The sequence below is a fragment of the Dicentrarchus labrax genome, unplaced genomic scaffold (assembly GCF_905237075.1).
Source record: "Dicentrarchus labrax unplaced genomic scaffold, dlabrax2021, whole genome shotgun sequence".
NCBI classification, from domain to species: Eukaryota; Metazoa; Chordata; class Actinopteri; family Moronidae; genus Dicentrarchus; species Dicentrarchus labrax.
In genome coordinates, this window is record NW_026136708.1 from 9,513,197 (window position 1) to 9,537,374 (window position 24,178).

Here is a 24,178-nt window from a genome sequence, read left to right on the forward strand (position 1 = left end):
TAACAAATTTGAGTGAATCCCCTGTTTTGTTTGTAGCGTGCACACAAGGATGTACACGTAGACACAGTACACAACCTGCCACCTCATGTTACTCTGCAGATCGACAGCTGGAGCCAGCGATGCATCAATAAAGGCAGCGAAGAAGAAGAAAACCACAAGCTAGCAAACATAGATGTAAACAATGCATGGTTTGAAATATTTTTTTTTAAATTGGCTTTGCAAATGTTTTATGAGGGTTTGTTAGACCTCAAGAATACACACAATGTGTTCTGGTGAAAAACACTGAAAGTAAACACACTTTTAGTTTGTTTTTAAGAAAACTCCTAAGAGCACCTTTAAGTGTTTAATGCCTGGAGGTCTTAGTCAGATCTAACCAGTCCAAGGTTTAAGAACATAAAATACTTTAAATTAACTACTGAGAGTTGATATTTGCAGTAAGAGGACTGTAAGAAGACACATGAGTAACTATTAACAAGGCAATTATTTCATCTTGTTGCAGGAGCTCATAAATCATAAGCCAGACAGAGCCACTAAGCAATGAGAGATTAATTATACAGCTGGAATATGACTAATACATACACATACATAATACTAGAGTGCACACAAAGAGACTTGCATGGTCACCTCTCTCACCCTAATACTCCTTTGCTCATCTGTAGGTCACAGATGATCATGGATGCAGGCAGATGACACAAAGCGACACACACACACACACACACACACACACACACACACCTATATAGTATATTCCTACATGCATACAGTCCCTACAAACGGACAGCACCACTGAGTATATTAATCCAATTGGTTTCTCCAACAACACACACCCACGCATAAAGACAGGAGCAGGAGACACTTACTGATTTTCTCCTCCGCTTGGGAGAACGGGAAGCAGCACAGTTGACCCATGGCGCCTCCTTCCCTCTCCTCCTGTTCCCCTCTCCCTGATGTTCCCCCTCTTTTTTCCTCTTCCCCTTCTTCTAAGACAAAGATATGGAGCAAGAGTCCTGCTTCTCCCCCTGTCTCTCCCACTCTTTATCTCCCTCTCTCCCCTTCTGTGTCACTCTCCCTCCCTCCCCCCCCTCGAAGGACAAATGCACCCGGTGACGATGGAGCCAACAAAAAAACCCTCCCTTTCCCTCCGTGCAGCCCGAGGAAGACCGAGCAAGTCAGCAGACGATGAAAAAATGAACGACTGGCTCCTTGCTCGCGCTCTACTTTGCACTGACACAAGGAGGAGGGGTGTGTGTGTGTGTGTCAGAGAGAGAGAGAGAGAGAGAGAGAGAGAGAGAGAGAGAGAGAGAGAGAGAGAGAGAGAGAGAGAGAGAGAGAGAGCGAGCGAGCGAGAGAGAGAGAGAGAGAGAGAGAGAGAGACGGAGGGTGAAAGAAAGAAGAGAATGGGAGAGCTGGAGTGTGTGTGTATGAGACAAAAAGAGTAATTTTTTTAGGTGTGTGCGGAGGGGAAAGTGGAGGAGGGATATGTAAAAGATAGAAGGTGTGTGTGTGTGTGTGTGTGTGTGTGTGTGTGTGTGTGTGTGTGTGTGTGTGTGTGTGTGTGTGTGTTAATGTCTGCGTATGTGTGGCTGAAAGGGGACAGAGGAGGAGGGGTGTGTTGTGTGAGCAAGCTTAAGTGTATATTCAAGAAAGAGAAAGAGTGAGCATGCTTACGAGTGTGGCAAGTGTGTGGAAGAGGAAAAGGGAGCAGTATATATGAGGAGACAGCAGACACTACCCTCTCTCTGTGTGTGTGTGTGTGTGTGTGTGTGTGTGTGTGTGTGTGTGTGTGTGTGTGGTGTGGAGGGGGAGGGGGGCTCCAGACTCCACCTCCCCTCGTCACCAAAGCTTGAATAATGGTTGTTGAATAGCTGGCACAGCTGCTGCCTGCTACTGCATGTATCTGTTTTATTTATGAGAACTGTAATGGTATTTTGTGTCAGCCAAGTATTCTAAAAGGAGTAATAATAATAAAAATCTATCAAAATTAATTTTTTTTAAAATAAATCAATTTCGAGGTTAAAGCAACTACATGGAACTTTATTTTGTCTTGATTTTTCTATTATTGTTTGCAAGATGCAAACCAATGAGGTAACTTGTAAAATGTGTAAAATTAATAGTTGAGAAAGTTATCAACATTAATATTATGTCTTCATAATAATAAGCCAACAGCAGGTTTTAGCTCAGATACATTATGTTACATTATAAGCCATTTGTACTAAAGTAATATCCACTGTGATTTTGAGGGGAATCTGACCCGGTGACTGGCATTAACAACAACTACACAGAAACAGTCTTCTCACTAATGGACTTGTTTGTTTATGTAGGTCATATAGAGGCAGCAGTATAAAACTGAGACTGTTTCATAACCAGTTTAAACTACTTTTTTGTAGCACAAAGTAAAGATGGGTATCCCTAGGTGAGGGTCGAGGGAATATGGAGACGCGTAGATTGTGAGCAGTTTCACATTTATATTCAGGTGATTTCATATCATCTTGTATTCTGCAGTCATTCATAAAATGCTGCAAATGTAATGAATAATAGATAACACAATGTGTTATTCACCTCCTGAACCTAGCTGAGCTCGACCCGATGGTGTCAGGCTGTCACGCTGTTATTTCTTTAATTCCACCTGCCTCGAATGAGCTTTGGTTTCTTTTTAGTGTTACTCCTCCAAAACCTTTCATCTTCTTAGCTTGCTGTCAAAGCCTGAAAATAAAGACAATTATTTGGCAACACTTAATAATCAATTAATCAATTATTACAACATATTGTAGACTAATTAATTGTTAATGACAACAATCGTCAGCTGCAGTCTTGATTATTTTTATTCTATTATTTGTATAAAATAAGTGATTCCTAAGACTGACAGCAGGATCAGGGCTGATGCCTGGCAGATACAGAATATTTCAGTGTTTTAGTGCAGCCATACTCTCTGTATGCTCATAACTGACTATTCCTGGTTAGTTTTTCTCATTCTCATCATTAATTGAATATATCACCATACCTCAATCAATGCTTAATCCCACTGCATGACGTTGGCAGCATCGCTGGATATTTGCATAGTGAGTCTCAGTGTCTGCACTGCACTTTGATGTAGTGGCCTGAAACGAGCGCTCACAGTCGGAGCTCGGTGTAGTCTGGCAGTGTGAGTTGTTAGCACTGATTGAAAGCTCTATTCTGACAGAGCAAAGCAAAAAAAAAAAAGGGCTAAGAGTCAAACATACCACCAGGCTCTTTGAAGTTCCTGAGCATGAAAGAAATGGAGTTTGCACTGATTAGCAAATGTAGCAAGACGAGTTTAGTTTGATGTGAAATGGAGTAAATTTGTTCTTCCACAGTGTCAATTCAATTTTATTTTTTTGTAAAGCAGCAATTCATAACAAAAGTTATCTCAGGACACTTTTCAAATAGAGCAGGTCTAGACTGTACTCCTTATAAAATAATTTACAGAGACCCAACAGTTCCCACCATGAGCAAGCACTTGGCGACGGTAGCAAGGTAAAAACTTCCTTTTAAGAGGCAGAAACCTAGGGCAGACCCCGGCTCTAGGTGGATGGCCGTCTGCCTCGACCACGATACAACTCATAAACTCAAATCAACCACGTGTAACAATGAAGACAAAAAACGTGTTACTACCCAGTGCCAATGCAAAGCTATTTCATTTGCTTTGCTAATTAAAATGTTGCGATACTGCAGGCTAGGTGTGCAGAAAACACAATCAGGAAATCCCTGATCCCTATGACACTTCCTCTGTGGAAATTCACACTTAATTCAAAACTGTGGGCTGCTGAAGAAAATGCACCCATATAACTCTACTACTCTAAGGCTACTTTCCAGCTCTGCATGCCAACCTGCTCTCTGCAACTATCAGCAACAAAATCTGATATTCTAAAATTTAAAATGTAAAGAAAAGTTATTCATAAGATGCTTGTTCTGTTGCAATGTGTAACTCGACGTAAAATGATGAGGCTGAAGGTAGAAAAGTGATCGAAAAAAATGCTTTTCAACCATAAGGATACGGTTCAAGCCCTCTCGACAGCACCCTTCAGCAGCTCTGCTGATGAGCCCTTGAGTGCAAAACTCAATCTCCACCATTTCCAGGGAGGCTTTTTTTGTTGCTGCATGTGCACCACCCTGAAGGTGAGGCCTAGTTAAAAACACATCTCTACTCCTCAGAGTTAATGGAGGATTACAAACAAGGGGTAAGGGGATGTGAGTGTGAAGAGATGGAAGATGTTGACACACACACACACACACACACACACACACACACACACACACACACACACACACACACACACACACACACACACACACACACACACACACACACACACACACACAAGCACACCACATACATTGTATTGCATTATGCACTGACCTCAGCTGTGTGAGTACACAGTGGAGCCCTGTCTCCAACAGCAGCATTCAAATCACAGCTGCCACTTTACACACACACACACGCACACGCACACACACACACACACACACACACACACACACACACACACACACACACACACACACACACACACACACACACACACAGCTGTGATGACTGCTATTTGTAGGGCTTAAGTGTTGTCATTGACAAGGCCAAATTGCTATTGAGTGTCAGCTGTACTGTTCCCATATGTGTACATGAACACATCATACCCCGCATACACACAGACATAATCCAATTGATCTGTGCTTTTTAATGGTTGGTACCATCAGGTTATTATTAGTATCTAAAACCATTAATCACAACCAGGTAGAAATGACATGTTGATTATTAAAGCACATAAAGAACATGTCATTTATGGATGTATTAATTCTCTCTATCTGTACATATTTCTTTCCTGTAACTACAAGACAGCTTGAGGGCAAATCAACACAATGGAAATGTATGTTATATGCAGTAACGTGCAGGTTTGTGAGTACCTGTGTAAGAGCCACATTCAGCACATTTTCAAAGCAGAGAGGCAGAGAGAGAGAGAGAGAGAGAGAGAGAGAGAGAGAGAGAGAGAGAGAGAGAGAGAGAGAGAGAGAGAGAGAGAGAGAGAGAGAGAGAGAGATGACTAAAGAAACACTGCAACAGTGTTGACTTTGTTTAGCTGAAGGTCGACTCCGTGCCTCAGTACTCAGTCACAAGACAGGTTATGTACATAAAGAGAATAAGACAACTGCATGCTGCAGATAACAGGGACTTCAGTCTGCTGCGTGATATGGCCTACTGTTTATCATAATACTAATAATTGACTGTAGTCAGGCAAACGCAAATGCACAAAAGAAAAACATCCAATGCACACACCATGAACAAGCACAAAAACAAGTGCCTGATAATAATGTTAAGCCTGTGTGTGACATGCCTACCATTTTAGCATTTATACTACAACAATTAAACAGGCACAGCCACACAGTGCCACGTGTCCAGCAGTTTTGCTACATATGATATGTATTTAGTGCTGGTATAAACACCTGGTAAAGTATTTTACTATTCCAAATATACATGTGTGGTAAAGCTATAGGAAACCCCTCAGTGTTCTTACTGTTCTTGCTCATTGCTCCCCTGCTGTATCTTTATTTCTTGGTTCAAACCATTGACAGTACGGTTCAAACGTTCAGCTCTCAGGAGTTAAAAATGCGTTGGTTCCACTGTTGGTATTTTGCGGTGCTCAGGAACATGGGATTTTTTTCCCCAATTGAATTATGAATTGGCCCTACCATTAAATTACCTGGCCAGCTAGAACACCATTCATATTTTAATTATAGCTGTACCTTTGGGTGGAAAAAAATATAATTTTAAAGCCTGATTGCTTCTCTAATTGCCTCTCTCTGTCTCTCTCACACACAATGAAAACTACAGGCCTTGTCATGCTGTTCACTGGTTTATTGCGTTCAACTGATTTAGTAAATCTAATGTGAAGCTGCATTTTTCCCTCGTGCTCCGTCAGCATTTACTCACACTCCAGTGGACAAGCTGACCATTCAGTTAATTGTTGGGTTGAATGCAACTGCTCTGTGGTATTTTTATTTGCTCATCCAGACTGTTCAGGTTATTAAAGCTTCTCTGAATCAATCCTACAGTTCACGGCTGTGGGGGTTTTCTGTTATGTTCACTGCTGTGGGTTTGTATTTCTGCAACAGCTTGAGGTTGTTTGCATTCTGGACATAGACTTCTTAATTTTATTTCCTAATTGAAACGTTTTTAATGGCAATCAGATTTGAATCAGAAAAGACTAAACTATGGTCATTTAAGGGTTATTAAGTTTAACAGGAAATTTACAGATCCGAAAAAGACATTTTTCTAGATCAAGCTTCCTAAAAAAACTGGTTGATTTCCAAAGTTACAGTTTTCACATGCTGCAGCAAAACAAAAGTTCTTCTCATCCAAGTAAATCTTCAAAATTATCAACACTAAAATAAAATGTTTAGAGACAGTCAGGCAGAGAAACAAAGGGAGTTAAACATTTTCCAAAAACAGAAAACCTGAGGGACATTTCTCCCTTTCTAAACCCTTATCCAATCTTTCTCCGTCTGTCGCTGTACTTTACTATTATTCCTCTCCCTTTCTTTCCATCACACCGTCTGACACTGTCTTTGCTTGACCCATGTCGGCCTCCTTGCCCCTGCCTTTAATATCAAACTAATGTCACCTTCACTCAGACTCTCAATTTTTTCTCTCGCCGTCTGTCTGGCCATCCTATCTGCTGTTCTCATCCTTGCTATCTGTTTAATTCTACTGCTTCTGCTATCCCATTCTCCTCTCCTCTGTCTCTCCTTTCTCTTGCCATACTCATTTATCATTGTTGTTTAATCTCACTTATTCCTTGCTCTATCCTCTTCAATCTCCAAAGTCCCTCCATCCTCCTAGCTGCGCAGTCAATGCTGCTTTCGTTTCTCCTTCTTCCCTTGTCTGCCTCTTTCTTTCTTCTCTCATCTGCTTAATCTCACTCCAGCCCTTCTCCTATCCTCTTAACATTCACTACTGCAAGCACTAAGATGCAAGGTATTTACTGTTTGCTGTTAGTGAAGATTCAGACACCAACATGCGATAACATACTGGCATACTACGCATAAGGTTTATTATTCTTGCTTTACCAATATTTGAAAAGAGACACAGAAGACTACAAGTTTGACCCAGACCAATCCTAACTTGCCATCTTTCAGGGTCCAAATAGAGTAGATTGGGAAGGAGAGTCTAGGGACCGACTTCTCCGTTCACCTGGTAGCACCACAAAAGTCCCAGCCAGTACTGATACATGTGCCTGGTAGAACATCCCTTTCTCTTACTTCAACAACAACATCTTCTAGAAGTTGTCAAAGGCATGTTGGCCTTTATTTTGGGACGTCATGAAGGCAGTTTCAGATGCTGTAGTGGTTGTCTTTTACCGTGACACGACACAGGATAAACCAAACAACTGCCAAACCTGTCGGGCCATTATCTGGTCGATATCTTGTAGTCTGACAAGTAAATACGGTCTTAACGATATGACATGAATGTGGCATAAGCAGGACAACATACATCTAAGGATAGACTGTTGGATTACCATTAATATTTCTTGCCCTCAGCTGTGTTAAATTGTTGAAGTGATGAAATTTCTAAAAGGTTCAATCATGTGAAAATGCAATGCTGCTGTGGTATGAGATGGATATATGCAATACTACAACAAAGGCCATATTCAGATGCTCTCTAATGAATTAGGAATGTGGATGCCTGCTCACTCTAATGAATTACAGAAAAGAGAAAGAGGGTGAGTGGGAGGATAAGGAAGAGCGATGAGGGAGTTTGAGAGTCTATTCAGTACAATTAATTATTAGAAACAGAGCTAGTAGTGATGATCATTCCATGAGGAACGCCTTAAAGAAATAAGAATATATATTTATATTTCAGGCTGACCACTTTTGGTTTGTATTCATTTTTGTCCCCATGGTCCCAAAAGACATACTTGGTGGCCCTCGTATAACAAGCTTAAAGAAACGCTATTGGGAATTCAAAGTGAAGAGAAAAAAGGGGAAGAAAATGCAAATGACCTGCTGAGTCACAAGAAATAATAGTTTATTTATCCAATTTTCCCCAGCCATGTTACTTTTAATATTCAAGTCTTTTCAGTATCAATATTATTTTTATCATAAGGATTTTAGATATTAGTTGAGTGACCAAAAAATAAATAACTATCCATCGAGTTCATTGACTGCATTTTGACATCAATTCTGTTATTTTCTTTAGCCCATTGACTGTGTTTAGTGTATTTTATCTGAATGAATTCAACCATCTCCAACTGGACATGATAGTGTCTATAAGTTTTTATATTACATTTTACATTTAAGGCCCCAATAATCCCCAAATACTATTCCTCAATATCAGTCTTAATGCATCAGTTAACGGATTCAATATTTCACCATGAAGAAATTAGTCCACTTACATGGAAATGAGCAAATTGCGTCATCTGGCACTCGCGGCTGGCGACTGGAAAATGAGTGCTGCCAAAGACTCGTTTTATAGGAAAAAGCAAAGCAGCACAGTGTGTACAGAAGTGAGTGACCTTATCTCAATGAAATACCAAAGGGTCACAGATCAACAAACCACCTTCATCTGTCCACGTGTGCAAGCTGTTTGAGTCGGTGTGCTTCTGTATGCATATATTTATGCCTGTGTAGATGTGTTTCCGTACTGTATGTAAAGCTGTGGGTGAGTGTGTTGTACCGTAAATACCAATAGGCCGTGACAGGAGCTATACCTACCAGTCTACTGAGTATTACCTCAACTTTACAGGCCGACTGGAAATGTCACACTGACCATTTATGTGTGTATGTAAGAACACAAACAAGTAAAGCCATGACATTTTGGAATTTCTCTCTCAACCTTTTTTTTTCCTTTGGCCTTTCAACTACCCATTTTTTGCATCGTTTCAGGCTAACTGAAAGGAGTTTAAACATTACTTACTTTTTTTCCCCCAACAAGGACCTTCTGAAGTGACATGACAAGTATGGTGACTTGTCACGGAGCAGAAAACAGCAAGGACCGATTATCTATCTCTTAAACACTCATTTATTTAAATACCTCCGTTCTTCTGCTTACATTAACATCACAATCCATCAGAGCAGTGTGGAAAAAGAATGAGAAGAGATTTAGTGTGTGTTTTTGTTCTAATAAACTTTGTCCCGAGTTATAAACATTCATCCATCGGTTTAAACAGAAGTGGACAGGGCAACACAATATTTTATGCCATTTTTTCTTCTTCTTCTCTAGTATATAGAACAGAGGGGAGAGGAAAAAAAACATGAAAGCAGGAAGGAGAACAACATGTGACAAAGGTTGCAAGCCTAATGTAGTACCAGTGTTATTCCATTAGGTTACAGACATTAAAGCGGCTATAATGATATTTTTATATTAATGTCAAAGTGGTTGCTTGTAGTGATTCATCTACAGAGAATTACCACCTAAATCTGCAGCTGCCCTTGGCTTTACAGAGTTTTATAGTGAGTTTAAACCCTATTAACTCTCAAAGCGTAGTTTTCAGAAGACACATTTAAAACATGAACACAGTGGAGAGTTTAGCAGCTAAAGAGAGATATTTCCCTCTGGGGTTAATAGAGAGCAAAAATAGCGCTAAAAGAGAGTTAATATTGGACTAACATTCATCAGGTGTCCAAAACACAACTCTGAGACAAAAGACGATAATGTTGCTACATGACAGCTGGATGTATAAATAAACAACTGTTTGCTAACAAGTTTGCTATATTAATTTAAAAGGTGGCGATATGTCTTGATTTGAATTCCCCCAAGTTGGCAAGTTTTATTTTGTTTTTGAAATGTGATCACAAATAGCAATTTAATGTATTTACAGTCTGTAATTAGTATTTATTGTTAGTGGCCAGGACAGGATTACAATGACCTTTGTGCATTAAATGTAATCCAGGGTTACTGTTTGTAATTTTATGATAACAGCCTCACTCTGTTCATGTAAAACCAAATCAGTTTGTTTGGCTGCACTGTAAACAGATACACCAGCCGCTCTTTTCTTCACCCTTTCCTCTGACTGTCCTTATATTCTGGCTTCCTCCCCCATCCCCACACAAACACACTATTGGGTTTTGTATTACAGGCTCAGTTGTGGATTATGTTGTACTGTGGATTATGGGATTAACACACACACACACACACACACACACACACACACACACACACACACACACACACACACACACACACACACACACACACACAGTCACTGACCACTGTACACCAACAGAAAAAGCACACTGAACCTCAGAGGAACCGTGTGAGCAACAGGAATGTAGAGCAGGTTAGACCCAGCAAGAATCAATTCAACCAGGAGATATCACTTTCTCTGGTGTAATTTACACAGGGTGATATCATATAAAGCAGCAGTATTAAACTCTGTGGTACTATCTAGAGGATACATGAAACTATTTCTTCCAAGTCTACCAACCCCACATACAGTCCATATTTGATTAGGAATACAATATCTAATGTATGACGTTATTCTTATTCAATAATTTATAAGTAATCTAGATGTTGACAAAAGTATGCAATAGCTGCCCCCTAATTTCAATTATTCATGTTATTAGTGAATTATTAGTTATCTCTCAGTTGAATTTGTTGAATTGTTGACTAAGGAGTCAATTCTTTATTCCCTGCTGCATCAATGTCTACATTGAGTAATAAGAATGCTGAGTAATTGCTTACCTATAGAGAGCAATGCCATCCAACTAAGTGTTAAGTACTGTTCACTGTGGCTTTACACTACAGAAATGTACAGCTCTACCATTCATAAACCACAGGTATTCAGACTGATTCATGTGTTCTCCTATCTTCCCTGCAGCCACTGTTTTCAGGTCATGAAAAATGTCTTCAATCTAACAACTTTAAACCTACTGTATGCTTTGGAAGTTGTCCGTGCTAGTTTGTTGACATATTCTTCTGCAGTACAGCTGGCTAAACTGGCACTACCAGTTTCTCTTCAAGTTGTTATAAGTGTTGTAATTATTAGGTCAGTTACCTGATTATCTAAAAATACATCTAGGATATTGGGATGTGAAGGTCTAACCTTGCCTCACCCCTCCATATAGATGTCTGTCATGTCAATAAAGTGTCCCAGTGCCCCAACACCTCTGTGCATGTGCGTCAGTGAGCTCTAATACTCAATTTATCCTGCATTAATTTAGTAACATGCTGTGTGTGCAGGCCAGTGCCTCGGAAGAGCTAATGTTCAACCACCACCATCTGCCTCCAGCTGCAGTTCCTTTGATGGTCACTAGATGTTGTCTCCAAGAACAATCTTAATGAAGAACTAAATTCAAAAAGCACAAACTTCCAAAAAGTACGATGCAACTTTTGCAGAAAGGCAAACGCTGTGGCTACTGCAGGATAATCTCACATTTAATTTCCTTTCATTTTCCAAGATTCTCTTGAGTCATTTGCTTTAAATACATCATCATTAGGTGACCTGACTGAGAGCGAGTGGAATGGGACCACATGCAGGTTTCTTTTACTTTGTGATTATGCCATTAAAAGAGAAGGGAAGAGCCAAGTTAGAAAACTGACTTAACAATGTCAACTACACAACAATATTTATCTAAGGTTGCAAACAAGCTACTGGTAACACCAGACCAAAAACAAGTGGAGGGTGTATTTTATTTCTTACAAATGGTGGATGGTGGATTCTTTTAAATTTAAATAGTTGTTATTTAAAAAGCTTATGTAACTTTTAGGCTTGCAGCAGACACAAACTTTATTTGTACAAACAGAGAGCATTATAACTCAGTATTTAGCGCCACGCTGTGTGCTGTGAACAGTGCACTATAATATCAGAGAAGTGAATGCAGAGCTCAGTTTTACCTCTCATGCATTTTAAATATGTATGTATTGTTGTGAAAAACACTTGACAAAAACACAAGCTTTTTGAGGATGAGAAGTGTGAGGTAAACATCCCCCTGCTCTGTCTGTCACTCCCACACACACTCTTTGTCTTGCACAGACAACCCAGTGATCCACAAAACATTGTGACAGCCTAGTTCCACTCATGCTGACAGCGCCACACACACACACACACACACACATTAGTGCATCTACTTGACAGTGGGACTTGGGGAGTACCTGTCAATCCATTATAAACTGTATATGTGAATGTTTGCCTGTGCTCATATGCACTTGGAGGTATACACTAATCCTGTTCATGATAACAATGTGATAATTAATGAATGTATGTGTGGTTATTGGTGATCCTGAACAACAAATGCAATAAATAACCAGTTTTCTTCTCAATAAGATTTAAAAATGGCACATAGCCCATGTCTCAATATTATAAAAGTACTCCAATTACAGAATACTTAGCCAATTTTAAGCTATAAAAAGGCACAACATCAAGCTTTCTTTTTGCTAAAGCTGGCATAACAATATTTGTTTGTGTTTGTCTGTTGGTTTATAGGGTTGTGGTCATCAGAAGGCTGATTTAAATATAACCACAGACTATTACTTCAAAGCAGGAATCTTCAAATTGGACTATAATGCAGCAGATGCAATCACTGATTTCATGTCATTGCACAGTTCTAAAAAGATAATATGGTTCCTGTTTTCTCACATTTTCACCAAAAAAAAAAGCTCCCGACCTTGAAAAAGCCACCATTTTCCCTCCAATCTTACTGCACCATGTTATACTACTGGCAAGTTATTTTAGAAGCAGCAGGCTATTTTCCTTAGAGCAAAGATTCATTAGGTTTTATTTTATTCTCGTACGCTTCATGCATCCTTCTTACCTTAAAAAAATGTACCTATCTATTTTCCCCTGCATGCCTTGAATCATGACAAAACAGTCTAAATTATTAAATTATATTACAAACAACGATTTGACATCTCTTCCAGACACTTGCCATTAGGAAACTGTACATAGAGCATTTGCCATTACCACTGCTAATCAATCTTGGCTTACAACAGTCACAAAGCTCCACACTTGTTGCGTCTCACATCTGCTGTGACAAAGCTGGATGAGATGCTGTGTAACAAAGATTGGCTGCTCAAAATATGATTCTGACCAATTGTTTTACCTGTGGACATATAAAACTGATATATTCATAAAATAATCCTCTAAAAGCCTGTTTTATTTTAGAGGTAAAATGCTCTCTGTTCGCTCCGGGTAAGCCTCCAGCATTCGATAATCGACTGACACTAGGAGCACATCGATACTGCCTGTCTGGCTTCATCCCAAGTCCCACAGTGATCAACAGTGCCATCTGGAGTTCATGTAAGGCTACAAAGCAACATCAACTAACCAATAACAAGCGTTTGGCAGCACAGATGACACAAACCTGGTCATTATATTTTTCAACATTTGGTCTGATGTGCATCATATTTTAAAACACAGAGAGTGACACTAAACACAACAACCAGAATGTGTGTTTTTACTTCTGACAACACAGTCAGAAAACAGTCAGAATAAATCTACTAGGTTTACATTAAATTATAACAAAAAGGGGACAATGTTCTCTATGCTTCACAACTATTATATACCTCAGGAAAAGCACATCAGAAGATATATACATGTTCCACTCACACAACTGTTTCTAACCTATTTAGGCCATCAGCATTGCATTCATTCATTAACAGCTAGAGCTACTATTCAACAACACTGCAAGCGTTTAAAAGAACTGGCAGGGTGATAAACTGGGCATGCACGTCTAAAATGGAAATGAGCTCTTCAGTATCCCCATGGTGTTTTATTGGGCCAGTTTGTCTCCTTTTAGCCTTCGTTAAGCACATTTAGACTGATGGTGTTACTTTACAAAAACATACTCAATAAAACTGGCCTCCCAGTCACACCACCAGTTAACTGGTAGGAAAAAGTTATATTGATATTTGCCACATGAACAACCTTTCCAAAGTTATTTTCAAAACTACACCATTTTTAGATATCTTACTGAATGATAAAATCAGCAACAGAAAGTAATAAAAACATAGATTAAAAAACAAAACAAAACAACAGTTACTGCAATGTATTACTATTAAATATGCTGCTGCAAGCACAGCTATGGTAACAAATTAGTATGAGAAAGTCATTGTCCTGCATGTGAGCAGAGGGCGCCCTCTGGTGGCTCAATAATACACAAACACAATTAGGCTCTGTGCGTGCTTGTGCGTACTAACCAAGCTGTAGTGAAGTCTCAGTATGGTAATATCCATCTTGTTGCTTCTTTTTCAACATGGAACAAAGGTCCACTCGCTCAACTGTCTGGTCTCCAAAAAACCTGAGTGTGGTAGTGAGAACAGACAAAGGGACAGTTAGAATAGTGCGAGACACAGAGGAGTACGCTGATGCCTCCAGCAGACATTAAAAGGCAGATGTCAGTCATTATAACCACTCGATGACAACAATCACTCAAATTAATTAAAAGTGACAACCAAATTAGAATATACTGGGCCAATGTGTCCATCCTAAAAACTACAAAAGTGGAAACAAAACATTATGCAGCATGGTGCTGTTCAAATAAAATTGTTGTACATTTGAAGTGCAAAGAAAAGTATGCGGTCTTAAACTATATTAAATCATGATACAAAATTGTCTGTTTTATCGTTACTATATATTGCCTAAAAATATTATACTTATATGTACAGTAAGCATGCAGTATGGAGACAATACATTTCACAATGTGTCACAGCACTTATTGCAGAGTACTGACCCCAAACAAGTATTATTTCTTATATTAAAAACCAATCACCTACTTGTTTGTATAGTTGGAGTAGAGGGCTGGGTCCACACGCTTTATACCCTGAGAGACACAAAGGGAAAATGCGGTTTAAATCATGTTTATTATATGAATTGTTTATTAATGAATGTGCACATCCTCAAAAGGATGTGCACATTAATTCTACACACACACACACACACACACACACACACACACACACACACACACACACACACACACACACACACACACACACACACACACACACACACACACACACACAGAAAGAAATATACACACAGACTGATGGAAGACAAGAATGCCGCCTGGGAGACGCCAGGCAGGATGAGATGTCATCAGGTGTCAAAGGAAAAAAAAAAAGTGTCTCTCCACTCCTGACCACTGCTTCTCTGTCTGTCCACTCACCCCTTCACCCCCTAATCCTTCTTATTTATATTCTTATCGACAGATGTTCCAATTCTGTACCATTTTTTCCTTTACGATATGATTGGTGTCACTGTTATGTGGCCTGGCTCAGGTTAGGCCATTCGTCAGAGTAGGGTAGGACTTCGCTATCCTGGGGGAAAAGTGCTGCAAAGTAGCAGTGTCCGGTAAATTACGTGGTATTGGACCCTTATACACCTTTCTTTTAAGTTCATAAACTCTAAAATTATATACATACAAATTTCTTTTTAAATACTACAGCAGGCGTGTTGTTCCCACTAGTAGTTTTGGCAGGAGGAATAATTTCGCAACTATTGGATGACACATTTAATTTCACAGCCACTGAGAGGATGTGAGGGGAATAAAAATGGTGGTTGGTGACAGAGGAGTAACACTGCAGCTGTTTGGCAGTTCTGTCAAAAGTCAGTTGTTACAAGAAAGTAATATAATTGCGACTGCATATGAAAGCACAATTGCGGTGAGTAATACAATGCAAATCTATGCTGACACTGTTCATTAAAAACAAAACCATGCTGTGCAAGTGCAACTTTGTGGTTTTATTTTCTAACTTTTATTTATTCTGTAACTACAGCGATGTTGAACATAACATTGAATTTTAATGACTTCATCACCACTAGGTCTTTAAGTTAGAAAATCAATTACTATTACTAACGACTAACTGTTATATGCGTAGGAAAAAACAAACAGTTAAAAGAAGGTTTATTGATGAGACACTGTATTTCTTTTACCTTAGACAGTTAGGCCTTAGCACGACCTAAAGCAAGTAGTAATGATACTTAAATTACACTGGCAATGACATACTTGTATAAGATAATTAAGACCTAATTACAATCAAATATTGGCAGTAAAAGGTTATGCTGGACTGATAATCGAGTTTTTTAAAGTTGATACTGGCCAACAACAGTATGCTACTATCACTCCGCACTATATAGGTATATACGCTATTGTAATGACCTAACTCTACCCAGAATGTGTTTGTGTAAGCACATGTGTGTGTATACCTGGGATCGTAGTTTTGACGCTCTAGACAGCTTCATAATGGTGAGGTGGGGTTCAAACCCACGATTGTCTCCTTGTAGAAGACCCTGTTCCTCAAAATGGCTCCGCAACAACTCTGCAACACACATACGCAAAGTTTTAAAAAAAAAACACAGGTTTACAAGCAACTATTTAATAAGGCCAAAGAGAGATGCCGTCAGTTCATAATGTTATCATTTAAAGAAGAAATGCGTATGCGGTACACCCACCTCTATGTCCTCCCAATGAACCACCTCAAATCCTCTTTATGGACTTTTGTAAAAGCCAGAACAGAGGACACAAATAGTGCAGACACAGATGGCAGGGAATGTGTGTCAAAAGATGGAACAAAAAGCTTTTTGCTCGTGTACCATTTGACCACGCAGATAAAGACAGATGACATAAACAAGGGCACGAACACATAGACGACCTGCAAGGACAGACACACAGGGACAAAAGACGCACACGCCAACTGATGAGGTTTAGAGGGAAACCACAGGGGTATTTTTAGACGTGGAGCCTTACATAGAGGGAAAGGTTAGTAGATAATCAATAACGGTGGTGGAGGGAGCAGACGAGAGGACTGGAGAGGCTGACTTCCTGCCTTATTATTTTGCTTTGCCAACAGTAAAAACATGGACTTTCTATGTGTTATCTTCTGTTGCTGCTGATTCATTTTTTTTCGTGTCAGGAATATAAATAAAACTCTGTGAATGGATGAAACTACTTGGCACAGTTACTTGTGAAGTAACGAATATCAACACTTATTATACTACACTCCAAAGCCACTACTGTCCTTCACTTCTAAACATTTAATAATAGATATACAAGGTAATACTTTCAACACAGTTTAAAAACTATACACTAACTACACTGAGGTAAGGCCTCTCTAATCATTTTATAAAATGCATTAGCAAGGGGTAAAAACTACTGTGTTAGGTATCACAGCAAGCAAAATAAGTTTGAATACTTAATTATGTAGGAAAAAGTAAAGGCATACTGTAAGGTAATTGGATAGCTGCAATGATTAGTCGATCCATGCTATCAATTAGTTGTTAAGTATTAAATTAACTGCCCACTATTATTTAAAGAAATATGAATATCTTTGATTTGTGGACAAAACAAGACATTTGAGGACGTCACCTTGGGCTTCGGGAAACAGTGACCAACATTTTCCACCATTTTCTGACATATTACGGACCAAACAACTGACTCAAGAAAATGATTGGTGGATTAATCTGCAATGACAAAAATCATTACTTGCCAAAAATGTTTCATAAATGTTCATTTATACAGAAGCATATGGATCTGACGCCCACTGCAAAAACTTGTTTGCTGTTTTGAAGCAGATATGTATTTTATTATTTTAAGGAGTGTTTGACAAGTGCTGACCTGCAGCCGCCGTTTAACAGGTCACACAGGTGGTCAGACTATATTAAAGTGTTACTTTGTTTTTGCCTGTTTTAAAGCCTAACTAGTGCCACACTTTACCACCCAAACGTCAAGATTAAATGAGTAATTGAGCAAAACTAATACTTTCTCAACACACTTCACTGCTTGCTGAAGCCCACACTTAACGGTTAGGGTTGGTTGTGTATGACTTGGTCAATTAAGGAGGGTCTGCCTCTTTTTATGTCAGCTAATATGCGCAGTTTGATGGAGTCGCGTAAATCCAGATCTTAAAAATGTGATGCTGCGTGTTATATATGTCACACCCTCCATCACTACCACGCCCTCTTCTGGTCATTTAGTATGAAAAGCTCATCACTGCATCCTAATTTCTTCACTGACAAAAACATTTCATGCAACTCCAATTAACTCTTTAAGATAAGCTGAGGCAATTATGTAGAACCTGGACTCTTGTGGCTCCATCTCTCCCTCAAAAGATTAATTTATTGCATTTGTATTAAACCCCAAGATTAAATGACTTTTGGGATCCGTGTCAGCTTGGCCATCACTAATATGTCAAATGTGATATTTACTTAGATCTGAGCAGTTAATAAACTGAATGAACTGCTAGGAAATCACACAGAATCCAAACATGCTGCTTCAATACTATATACATGTATCATATAGCACCTTCTGGATCACGTACACATTAATCAGCAAAAGTCCCTCATTTCCTGTTGTGACAAATGCACATGTGTCATTTCAGAAATCACTGCATATTTTGAGATATTTAGAGTGGGAATGGACCGTATTAAGCGTATGTGAGCTCATTTACTTTGTGTACGTGTGTGTTGGTGTTGCAAGAGCAATGGAGCCGGAATCCTCTTAGAAATGGTGGCTTAATGTTGTTGCCAACACAAAAACATACAGGCAAATGCTTCTGCACACACTCCCACACATGCACAAAGATGCAAAGGGACAAATATAAGAAAATAAATGAAGACATATCAAATGTGCAGACCTGGCTACACATACACACACACACACACAGATTGCAGGGAACAGAAAGGAAAGAAAGACAGAGGGGACACAGAAAATCACACAAATACTATATTATTTGACCAAATCCAGTTTGATGGTTTAAGAAACAGGATGTGGGTGCACTGAATATCAAATCAGTGCAAGTGGTGAGCTATTGAATAACTAGATCTTACATCCATCAGGAGACCATATGTTTTTATGAGTTTTATTTTTTTAATCAAAACCACATTTTTACATACTGCGTGTAGTGCATGGTCCCACTGCAGGGCCTAATGGCATAATTTAACTGGGCTTCCACAGGAATGCCCACCCAAATTTGGCACATTTGCCATTTATTTCTAGAATTCTACTGTTTAACCTGCTCTCCAGTTCACTTCAGAACAAAAGTCAGACTTAGATCACCTATGACTGAGACTGTGAGAGTTTGTCAGTTTACCAATAACAACTCCCCAGAATATATCCTACAATCCCTTAGGTCTAATCTGTGACCTCCCATTACAAAGCCCCCACGACAGCAGCCATCCACCCAGTAAAAGTGTCTTTAAGAAAGACAACAAATCCTCCAATCAGCTGCAAGGCACCTCAGCTGACCACCAAGTTCACATGTCCCTCCACGGGGACACAAAAGAGAAGCTACTGTATCATATTATCATCCTCTAATGAAATGTATCCCCAGCATGAGAAGCCATTAGAAAACTACAAGATGAACAAAAATGGAATCCAATAATTACAGAAGTGTTGATGAGGACAGAAGAAGACAGAAAGGACAAAATGACGAAGAGTGAAAAGCTAGAAATCTGCCACTGACCTGCCAGACTGTCCAGTGTGTGTCTGTGCTGTCCGGGGGCCAGTCCGACAAACACCACCTCCTTCCTGAAATGACCGATCCCTGAGAAGGGCAGCACCAGATCCCGCCCACCCAGCAGCTCAACCAATGACGGCTTGACCTGAGCCAGCACGGCTGCCGCCCTGAAAGGAAATATACACATGAATATGCACAACACACACACACACACACACACACACACACACACACACCAATTCACGACTTAATCCCCCCTCTCTCTCTTCCTCTCATATTATATAATCTAGTCATTATTAATGACACAATCTTCTGCTAGATGTAGATTAAACATCAGTTCCCCTGCTGCATTGGGTGGTGACATGAAAAAGCTCTGGTCATATCGAAGCACATTCTGATGAAATGTTAGGATGGTAACTTGGTAGCATTCTTTTCCTCATTTATAATACTAGTTTGGCAATGTCTGTCATTAGGTGGGCCATTGTACCACTACAAATAAAAACAATGATGATTAACTTGGGGGACAATATAACTATTTACATCAAAAAACAAATGGGATGAAATGTATGTAAGAAAACATCCTTCAACAGCGTTATTAAGGCCCATTATTGAGAGACCTTCCAACCAGTTTTCCTGGAAGTGCTGAGACGAAGAGATAAGCAGTATCTAACGAGAATGCTGTGTAATTAGTCACTACAGAACACCGCATCCCTGTCTTCAAGCTGTAACATTAGTCTGTACGTTCACTACTGCAACAAACACAAGCTTTGTTGGGCTATCTGATCCGTCTGATGTTGTGATATTGTCATCACAGAAACTGAATGGGAGAGCATGAGAAAATATGATTGCTGACAGTAAACTAATTTGAGGGGTACTCTGTTTGATTGAAGTTCAATATTTTAGCTGTAGTGTGGGTTATATCCTGTGAGAGCAATAAGGAAAATGGAGAAACCAGGACAAAAGAGAGATTCTGTCACAGATTAGACCCAATCGGTCACTGTAGAAATATAATGTACAGAATGGGTCTGTCTGTGCATGTACTGGATGACTGTGTACATCAGTGGAGGGACAAATCAATATCGCAATATATATTGTCATCTGCGCTCACTTTTATTGATCAGCACCAGTAGGCCATAAGAATAAAATTTGGCATTTAACTATTCACATATGTTCCTGTTGTTGTTTGTGTTATGGCTTAAATTCTAAGCAATTTGGTACACACGGTTTCATCTCAGCTGACCTAAAAAATCATAAGACTGAAAGGTCGATCAGCATGAATCTTGATTTTTGAAAAACAAAAAAAATAAAATAAACATAATCTGGCTAATTACATGAGAGATTTTCCTCTTCAGTTACACAGATAGTCATGTTTTGTATACAACTGTCTTTCAATGCATTTTGTGTCAAGGAATTACCCATGTTGCGATGTCACTATTATTAAAAAAATATTGTGATGCTATGAGAACTTAAGAACTTATCTTAAGTGTTACCAGTGATACTAATTAAGGCTCTGTTCCATTTAGTGCAGCAGAGCCTTTCCACTGAGCCAACATGCACAATAGCAGCACCCTGACTCTGTTTGACCTGAATGAACAGAACCTTAATTAGTCTCACACCTGGGTTTACCCTATTATTAAATGTGAAAAATGGCTGCTGTGAATTGTTGTTAATGTTATTAGTAACACCTGTGCTTTTCCTGCTATCGCAAGTCAAAATGCTGTGAAAACATTTGGCATTATTTTACTGTACTGTAGCTTCTAACATTTAAAATTTCCCAAATTCATCCCAAAAGTGCCGAAGCCACAATTACTGACTGCAGGTATCTTTCCATTTTTTGAGTTATTAATGTTATACATTTCTACTGTAGTTTGTGTTTGATAAGTCATAGGTAACTTCATTTCAGGGGTGTGACAGTGTGTATGAATATTACCGAGCCAATCAGGGACTGATGTGTGTGGTTGTGTTTATGTGGGCACATGCATCCACTCACAGATCCACTTGCTCCTGATTGGCGAGATGAGTGACTAATAGCGTGATGTGGAGAGTCGGGACAGGGATCATGGCTTTGGCCAGTCGGGGCTCCTGCTGAAGCACCGTCTCTTGGACCTCGGCCACAGCTGAACTGATCTGTCATTGGACAAAATTGACCTGACCATCAGTTACAATAAGGAAGATGCTCACCACCACTCCTTTCCTTACGAGAACTGGTCGTGGTGAGGAGGAGGTTCAAAGGAGGAGAAACTAGGGCAACTTCTGCAGTTCAACATCACAGATGAGGCATCAATAGATGACGACCATGGGTTAAATCGATGTCCAATCAGAGGAGCTTTAAGGTTGGTCAATAAGCATCTGCCAGGTAGTTGAATCTTGAAGGTTTTTTCCATAAAAGATTTTCTCCCAGTATAGATTGAGCTACACTGACCACTGAATTCATCAATAGTCTGGAGAGAACAGATGAAAGTCTTCTCCTCCCTTTGAGGGTGTCTGAAACAAGTTCTCTTATCTTCTCCACTATTGTTAACCCACAAGGAGTCAGTCATTAGTTCCCTGCTCCACCTTTTTTTCTTGAATGATCACATTTTGTAGTTTTAAGCTAATTTACAACAAGCAAACATAAAAGTTGAGTCAAACTCATATTTATTTATAATTTCACATAATTATATATGGTAGCTATTAGAGCTGAAACAATTACAAGATTAATTACTTAATTAATCATTTGACTGAAAATAAAAAATATCTGATGAATAAATGGGGTACAATGTGCACAAACTCCAGAGGGATCCTTAAAGTACACAAGTAAGTGAACGGTACAGTAATTCTTTACCTGTGTGTTAGTGATGGGGATGGAGACAAAATAGTTGGGCCGCTGGCTCTCTTTCTTTTTCTTCTTCTTCTCTGCATCCTCTTCACTGTCCACTCGCCCTCCACTGTCTCCCCTCTTCCTCTTCCTCTTCTTCTGGGTTGACTCTTGGCTGGGGACTGGAAAGAAAGGGCAGCTCACCATAGTGACCTACACTTTGCTGACATTTTATGAAGTACACTGAAGTAAACTACTGCAGTCTAATACAACAGTCCTGTAACAAATCGTACCATCATGAAGGTATACATTTACTACATACACAGACAATAAAAAACACATCTGGCACGTGTGCGATAGGTGGAGGCACAACTTTGTTAGTGAGTAAATCAGACCTGCTGCCTTTAACCTTGTACAGGGAGTTATAAAAAATACTAACTTTTAATTCAAAGAACCATTAAAAAATCATGTTAAGAATATACACACATCCTAGCTCTTTCCATGTGGTGGGGCTGGTCAGAGAAAACGGAAGCTCTGACATTAAATTGTCTGAAGTATCAGCCGACTTGAGCTTTTTCTTCTTCTCCCTCCTCATCTTCCTCTTTGTGTTCTTCTCACTTGATGCTGCTGAAGAAAATAAATACATTACAATAACACAAAAGCACACAATGGAGAGCATTCATACACATGGGGTATGTGCACAGGTGATGGGCCTGGTTCAAGAACACAATAAACCTCCTTACTTGCTGCCTGTGGTTATGCCTCCTTATTCCTTTAAAATATTGGTGGTAAGTTCACCAAAAACTGTGACAGATCCTGTGGTAACACTTCTTTATGAGGATGAGTTGTACTAAGGTATACCTAAAGCAGCAAAATATTAGTGGAGCAACATAATAAATTGTTTAACTGATGTTTAGTTAAGGAGAGAAAATATACAGGAGAAATATGTGTTTGCCTGTCTCTACTGTTTGTCATGCTGTCAGTACACCTGAGTTTTTGTTTTGTTGCCACATGAACAGCAAGCGCAATTATGTATGCCAATTTTAAATTGTGTGTGAACTATAGATGGATGGATGATATTGACGCTTCAGAGGTTGATTCACTCCTGTGAAGGGAACTGTTTCAATACATTTTATCTGAGCTTGTGTCAAATGGAGAACACTGTGACGTCCAAAGCTTCAAACAGCACTGGTGCTTCAGAAGGTGCTTCAATGAGTTAGCGAGTTTTGAAAGTTTTTAACTTAATCCATGTCACAGACATTACTGAGACAGAAAGAGAGGACATAACTGAGAAATACTGTGATATACAGTAGAAAGACACAATCTTAAATATAGAAAGATAGGCTAATTTAAAGGATATTACTATTCTCTATTCTACAATCACATATTGTGACTCATGTCCAATAAAAGTCACATCACATGGTGTTATTGTGCCTTAGTCTTGAGGGGCTTTTGGAAGTCCCCAGATGTCACAGTACTGGCTTTGTTTGGAATATAAAGCTACAAATCTTTTTCGAAAACAAATAAAAAAAAGAAGCCCTAAAGCTTCATGCAGCTTCATCCACCCATCACCAGTGTAAACTCCATCCAGTGTATCCATCCATCCACCCAGTACAAAGTGGCACTGTGTTAACTGAAACAGCTCAACAAATGGTGAATTAATGTTTGTCAGAATCTGAGCTGTACTCACCTGACACTGTGGAAACTCCAGTCTCCTCTTGCTGGACCTCCATGCTGACTGTCTGCACCGGACCTGAAACCATCATCGTCTTCTTCTTCTTCTTCTTCTTCAGCTCCTCACTTTCTGTCTGACTCTCCTGTCCAACCACACCTTTACCACCACCACCACCCTCATCATCTTCATCATCATCCTCCTCCTCCTCCTCTAAGGAAACCGCAGTGGCCTCTTTGCCATAGGAGATATTGGCTGCCTGCATATCACACACTGCTAGCTGACAGAGACAGGAATCATATAACCA

The 24,178-nt window shown here is 39.5% G+C and overlaps 1 protein-coding gene and 1 long non-coding RNA gene across 5 annotated transcripts in view; both read right to left on the reverse strand.

The window, feature by feature from the left end:
* LOC127368117 (A-kinase anchor protein 7) overlaps positions 1-24,178 on the reverse strand; it is a 42,942-nt gene that overhangs the window by 18,040 nt on the left and 724 nt on the right. For 2 of the 4 annotated variants that reach the window (XM_051408590.1, XM_051408588.1), the window contains exons 2-9: positions 23,890-24,151; positions 22,686-22,826; positions 22,227-22,381; positions 21,393-21,529; positions 19,409-19,569; positions 16,155-16,267; positions 14,723-14,769; positions 14,147-14,247 (exon numbers count right to left, since the gene is read on the reverse strand). In XM_051408590.1, coding sequence (XP_051264550.1) covers positions 14,147-14,247; positions 14,723-14,769; positions 16,155-16,267; positions 19,409-19,569; positions 21,393-21,529; positions 22,227-22,381; positions 22,686-22,826; positions 23,890-24,151 — 1,117 coding nt within the window. The remainder of the gene's footprint in view (positions 1-14,146; positions 14,248-14,722; positions 14,770-16,154; positions 16,268-19,408; positions 19,570-21,392; positions 21,530-22,226; positions 22,382-22,685; positions 22,827-23,889; positions 24,152-24,178) is intronic. The other 2 variants (XM_051408589.1, XM_051408591.1) reach the window with 2 other exon arrangements.
* LOC127368127 (uncharacterized) lies at positions 1,252-14,133 on the reverse strand. The gene is made up of 2 exons (XR_007885585.1): positions 3,002-14,133; positions 1,252-2,703 (listed from the first exon to the last, which is right to left on the reverse strand). It is a non-coding gene; the product is annotated as an uncharacterized LOC127368127 (long non-coding RNA).